A 6642-nucleotide genomic window follows, 5' to 3' on the forward strand; every position below is an offset into this window, starting at 1 on the left:
CAAGATGCTAACCACCACTCAACTAAAATGGAATCGTTGTTTCTCTCTGTAACCACCTCAAATTCCGAGGACGGAGCAATCATATCTCTAAAACTGACCCAGATGATGAAGGTACTTAGTCCATTGTCCAAAATTATGCAACATGCTATCTTCCACTGTTTAATTACTTGCTAATTGCACTACTTCCTCATGGCTGCTAATATATGCTTCTGATTTTTTTTTTTTTTTACATAAAACGGAAACAACAATAATAATGACAAAAAGTTATTATATTTGAGGAAAAGAATTTAAAGCTCAAATTCAGGAGCTTGAAATGCCGCTTTGACTAAATATCTCATCGTGCAACTATCTTGAAATTGTTGAGTAGCTTAAGCCCTATCCAAGTTCTGAGTGCATTGTTTTCACCTTCATAATTGCTTTCCGGTTTCAAAGCTGCTTTTGCTCCAAAAATACATCTGCTTCAACAGCCCCATCATGCAATCTGATTAGCCAAACTCAAGTGCAATGCATATGCTGTGGTCTTCCGCCCAGGTTCATGACTGCTTTTAAGGACTCGAAGCACTCGATGACATATTTCCTCTGAAAGTAGTTTTTGAATTCATATCATTCATTTACTACTATGACTCCATCAGCCAAAACAGTTGAGATTTATATTAGATAAGATTTGCACCATCTCCCCTTCAAACTTAATAAAAAAAAGCAGGTCCTAGCTACCTCCATTCTTTCGGAACCACTTAACCATCAAGGCAACTCAGCAAGTGTTAGCAATCTCTCAGAGGTTGCTTTCAAACACACCTACTTCGTAGTTTGAAAATGGGCACTAAGCAATATAAAGGATAAAAATTAAAAATTAAAAAATAAAATAAAAAAAGATTCCTGCAACATAGATGAATGACTACTGCTTGCTGAGAGTTGCAGATGGGAAGTGGTTTATGGTGATGCATCTGACAACTGATAACCATCACTCCACATGAACCATCCACCCACAAACACACACAAAGAAAAAAAAACTATGTACCAGATGCAAGCTACATAACGAATCTCTGACTATGTTATTATAAAAGAATAAACACGATCGTGTTTCTAATCTTAGGTACCAATCAAGCTACAAATGTGTCTGTCAGCTGTATTTGACAGACAAGTTATCTCAAACTGATTCAGAAGCATGTCAGATTCCATGAAGGCACTGAGATTCCCATACTGTATGGTGTATACTCTTAATTCTACATCATTAAAAAGTTACTTTTCTAACTTCTCATCTAGAGCGTACCTCAAACTCTTTACAGCATGATGCGTCCTTCTACTGGGGCTTCCAGCTGTTTGACTGGAATGGAATGCTGGTATTGCGAATGGAGAAGCACACGGTGAGTGTTGAGTTGAGAAGGGGCTCTGTGACATCCACTTCTGTTTGGGAAGAGAACAACCAAACCTTTCCCGGTCATACAGAGAAGTTGACTCTGCTGCTGCACGTTGCTTAGTGGCATCATCTACATATAGGAGATCATCAATCCTTGCCATTATGTTGAAGGCTAAGCTCTCCATCACTCTGGAATAGCTCTCAAGGATTGACTGCCCAACATCCTGCAGCAGAGACAAAAATTAGTCTTCCCATTTAGCATATATGTTCATTCACAGTGTGTGATTTTGGAAGAGAAGGGAGTGTGAGGAGTTGTAAAGGCACTTCATAAAAAAAAGTTTCAAGGTCCTTAATTGGTCCATGAGGACCTGTATCATGCCTGCATACAATCTTGAAATGCATTACCTCCTAATTTCCTGCAACATTAGTTTCCATTTTGTCAATGTTCATGTCTGAAAATGCCATAAAAGATGCTACAATGGCATGAGTTGAGGGATAATATTTGCAAAAGAGATTCTCTTTGTTGGGATGACATCACATGGTATATTTTACATTGTGCATATTGATATGCTGACCAGAGATGCTATTGATGCCTAAACAAAACAACAATAACAAAACACAGAAAGAGGATAACAAAAACTATAAGTTTCAAATGAAGATAAATGCTTAAGGGCTACACCTTATTATACTGAATCTTGCTCATGTCCAAAGCAGTCTGTGGGAGGCCGGGGAACCGTAGCCTTAAATTCTGTAAGAGGGTCTCAGCCCGATATGCTAGAAGCTTACTCTTTTCTATATCACCTACAAAGCCCTTAACCTTGCCACCCCATGATGACTTTCCAGCCTTTGCATGAATTGAATGACCTTTTGGATACTTCTGCCTCCAAATGTGCACAGCAGCCTCAATCCTGTTTGCTATATCCAGAGTGGTGTACTCTGATGAAAGGTCTAAATAATCAAGAAGGCACTCGGGGGAGAATTGCTCGGCAGTAATGTAACGATATATGATTTCTCCTAAACAAGCTTTTCCACTCTGAAAAATTAGTAGAAATCATGATGTGGTAAAGAATGAGAGAAATGAAGAAAATATACAAAACAAGTTAATTTCTTGAGCTGTAACATGCTCTTTGGAAGATAAAAATCTAATTGCTCATAAAATCAATAGACAATAGAAATCCTATACTAGTCCATGATGCATGAATCATTAACAGAGAATATAATTAAGATCCTCAAATAATTGCATGATAAAGAATCTGACAAAACTAGGCAGATCGCAACTTGAGATTAGCTAGTGCATCCAACTACAGACCTCCTTCAGTGGGAGAGATAAATTGGAAATATAGAACAGTGCTTACATAAATTAACATCATCCAAAGAAGTTTAAGGAGAAAAATAAATTAAAATTAACATTTCTTCTATACATAATTTGAATGAATGAAATCATCTTGCCATGAAATATGGGTATGTAGACATGCAGAGACAGTTTGAATAGAAAGACAATGCCTCCTGATTTATTTCAAAATCATAAATATATGTTTCTAACTAGAAACAAAAAGACTATCATACAAACATGGAGAATTGGCACTGCATTATTTTCTCATCCAAAACATATCAAAGATCTTATCGTGGCAAGGGCAAGCACACAAGCAAAGGCAATTCAGAAGACCAACATATGCATGAATTAGATTTTTTATGTAATGACAGAGTATAAGAAATATTTACAAGCATAGGTTGCACTTGATTTCAGAATGTAGGCCCTAGATTCAGGAAAAGGAGACAGATTCTCAACATTAAGAACCTCATGTAGGGAGAAAATCCCCATAATCCAGACAAAAGAGACTTGTCATCAAAATTATAATGCCATTATTACCAATATGGAGATAAATTTAAAAGGTCATGACATACTCAAGCATCACTCACTATTAAACAACAATAAAGCAAGGACACATTTTAACAGGAAGACCGTAAACTGACCTGATCCCATATTAATCTGATTATAACTCAAGATTATCAAACAAATGAAGCCTCCTAGCTAACTAGATTTGATCCGAATGATTTGAATGAGCCACATATTTACTAAAATGGGAACAAACTAAAATCTACTTGATAATGGTAGGACCTTAGGAACTTCGTTGCTTGCTTACTAGTGTTTTTCAAGAACCACATTACCAATACCTATGCCTCTGCATATGTGTATGATAGTACTTGCACTTCTGTCCAATGTGACTAATAGTTTGTGAAGGATTTTGTTCACTGGAAGTCTGGAACCACAAAAAAATTTAGAGAATGTTAACCTAATAAGAGTAACAGTTAACCATCCCACCATTCCTGTCATAAGGGAAAAATAACCTCTATTTGAAGAAATTTCTGCAACCCAACAGTAATTTTAACTGATACAGCCTTCAACAAGGAAAATGTAATTAACCATGGGCATGTCTTTGCTCGCATGTTGCAAGCAAATCTAACTGTGTAGAGTTTTATGTCCCTAAAACTGTAATCTGTTTAGCTCCAAATTACTTTACTACATATAAGTGAATCAGAAAATCTCAGTAAAAATTCTCTACCATACTAACTACCAAGAATAAAATGCAACAATCTCTTCAATTTATCAAAATTAATGATGGTAGAAGGTCTAGCATTTGTTACATCTGCAAGTCGTTGAAGAGTTGTTCACTTAATATCCATATCTGGCTCACAATCCATGTATTTTAATAGGAGAATACAATTTTAAAACATAACAGCCCTGTACCTTGGGCAAGCTGTCCAAGTAAGCAACTGGGATATCCATCTCAGCCAGAACACTGCTATTAATTGCCAAGGCAGCCTTAAGGATCTGATTTGTGCATTCCCTGGAGTGCTGCAATTTTTTCCTTACATCTTCAGATAAGCCATTTGGTGGGACCTTAGGGAAGGGGAGCCACCATTTCTCTTGATGCCTAATTGAAGTTCTAACAGGGGATGTAGATAAATGATATGTATCTATGTCATTAGTTCCAGCAACAATTATCCCACGATCAACATAATAAAACTCAGAATCGTGAAACCCATCAAGAATGCCAAGCAGCATTGCATCTAGTTTTTTGAGTGCCGGAAGGTTCACATATAGGTCTGAACGAGGCCGAGTTACCATAACCTCAAAGGTCCCACCACCTGGGAATTCTTGCACAGATGGAATGAGCTCTACAATGGAGTCACTCACACATAAAAGCCATTCCATTTCTCGACACCACATTGATTTCTTCTGTGGAGCCAATGGCTCCAGCTTCCACAGCTCTCCAAACACAGTAGCTGCCACATATAATTCATGCTAAGAACATAAGCATACACAAAATAGAATAAAATCAACTAAGTCCACTGTCGAGAAAACTATTTAAAACACACACAAAAAGGTTGTACCCAGCACACAAAGTAAGCAGCCCTACCCATTTGCACAAAAATTGAAGTTTCTAAAGCTAATGTTTTCTATCGCATTCTATTTCATCCCCCATCTAACACAAACACACAACAAATTACAGATGCATAATCTTAGCCCAAAAAAAAAAAAAAAAGACCAAATTAAGATCAATTATCATATTAAAATATGAAGGAAGAAACAGACCAGAGAGATTTGTGATGGCATTAGAGATAGCAAGAGCAGTACAAACTCCCTTCCCTCCACCTGACATATCTTCTCCGAGCAGAAGCTTGGCAAACCGCTCTTTCATCAACTCTAATTCTGCAACCACATAAAACATAACCATGGATTAAGCCCAACAAGTTGAAAGAAATTTAGTAACTCAACCTTTTTGTTTTGGATTTTTTTTTTTTTTTTGGTTCACAACAAAACCAAAGTAATCAGCTGAACTAAGGTCCCGATGCTTATTTAATCGAGAGTTAATTCCAGTTTTCCATTTCTTTTAAGAGCTAAACATGTTAAACTTGATCATATTAGGACTTAATACACACCGTTGATCCTAGAGTTTGGCTCATGAGTGATTTAAGTTCGTCAAGTTTAAATGATCATTTTTAGTCCCTTGGAATTTGGATGACAAGGCTAAAGTTTAAGCCTTTAAGGAGGGCCTAATATTAATTTTCCTAACTCTTTTCCTCAACAACTAAACTGAATCCTCCTATCAAAAAAAAAAAAACTAAACTGAATCAAATTACAAAACATAGTACAGATCCAATATGTCACAATGTCTGTTGAAGTAGTCAAATCTTTATAAGGGGAAAAAAAAATTGAACCGTTAGATCTTCCAAAAATAAAAACTGAATCCAAATATGACCGTTAAATTTTCCAAAAATAGATAAGTCCAAGAAAGAGAAAAGAATTGGAAACAACTAACCAGTTAACTCTCTCTCCGGTTTCTCAGTCTCGTCCTCCGCCGGAATCACGACGTGTCTGCCGCCAATCACCGGCAAAGTCACCGGAACCTGCGCCGGAAAAGCTGAATTATCGGAGAAGTCTGGTCCGGCGAGCGAAGAAGGCTCTGTATCGCAATCGTGATCGTAGTAGGGCCGACACAAAAAGCCACCACCGGAACTCTCGGACTCGCTGACGTCCGCACTGATACTGTAGCTCTCGAAGCGCTCGCTCAATCGTTCGAGCTCATCTTCTGACGAAACACTCCCCATTTGATCAAGAAGATCAAACACAAAGCGAATCAAGGATCATAATAACCGTACATTTTTCCCTATGATTATGATGATCGAATTATAGATTGAACTGTACACAAAATTTATGGTCTCTCAGAGTAAAGGGGCTGAGCAGAGTGATAACAGAAAAGCAAATAAAGTTGATGGTACTGCTTCTACTGTACTGGCACTGAGAGTGAGTGATACGTGCTTCTCTGTCTTTTTCTCTCTCCTTTGTCTCAAACTTGCGTTTGTTTCGCAATCAATCATGTGGTTTGATGAAATTGCCGTTGGGTTGCGTTAACAGCACTGCAGGGACCGCTACGGAGACAGGGGAAGCTACTTTCTTTGATAAAATTGATGATATGTCCACGTGGGGTTGTGGAGCGTGGAAGGCACAGCCTGCGGTTTTTTTTTTTTTTTTTAAATTTATTGTTAGGTTAGGTTTGGCAGCTTATTAGAGCATCCATAGCAGATGTTACAAAAAAAATATATCATTTTGACACATCAAAAGTCTACTTTATTATTTTACCATATCATTTTACAATATCTTATTTATCATATATTTTATTCTTCAATTCTATATATTAAAATAATATTTACAACACATTAAAATAATATATTAAATTCCTCCCCCATCATCATCATCATCATCAACCACCACAACAACA

The 6642-nt window shown here is 37.1% G+C and overlaps 1 protein-coding gene across 1 annotated transcript; it reads right to left on the reverse strand.

Annotated features, from left to right (window-relative positions):
* Nucleotides 1-251: 251 nt before the first annotated feature.
* On the reverse strand, nt 252-6242 carry LOC126712513 (rop guanine nucleotide exchange factor 1-like). The gene is made up of 6 exons (XM_050411858.1): nt 5683-6242; nt 4956-5072; nt 4107-4645; nt 2037-2390; nt 1271-1581; nt 252-579 (listed from the first exon to the last, which is right to left on the reverse strand). The coding sequence occupies exons 1-6, from the start codon at nt 5969-5971 to the stop codon at nt 546-548; spliced, it is 1644 nt and encodes a 547-aa protein (XP_050267815.1). The 5' UTR covers nt 5972-6242; the 3' UTR covers nt 252-545.
* Between the last annotated feature and the right edge of the window lie 400 nt (nt 6243-6642).

Source organism: Quercus robur, chromosome 2 (genome assembly GCF_932294415.1).
Source record: "Quercus robur chromosome 2, dhQueRobu3.1, whole genome shotgun sequence".
Classification (NCBI taxonomy): Eukaryota; Viridiplantae; Streptophyta; class Magnoliopsida; order Fagales; family Fagaceae; genus Quercus; species Quercus robur.

What these genes read in the sequence shown, in the direction of transcription:
- LOC126712513 (XM_050411858.1), bottom strand. Translation starts at nt 5,971, where the DNA reads ATGGGGAGTGTTTCGTCAGAAGATGAGCTCGAACGATTGAGCGAGCGC. An exon ending in ACCGGAGAGAGAGTTAACTG is followed by an intron (nt 5,073 to 5,682) that starts GTTAGTTGTTTC and finishes ATGTGGTTGCAG; the next exon opens with AATTAGAGTTGATGAAAGAG. An exon ending in GCAAGATTCAGTATAATAAG is followed by an intron (nt 1,582 to 2,036) that starts GTGTAGCCCTTA and finishes TCTCTGCTGCAG; the next exon opens with GATGTTGGGCAGTCAATCCT.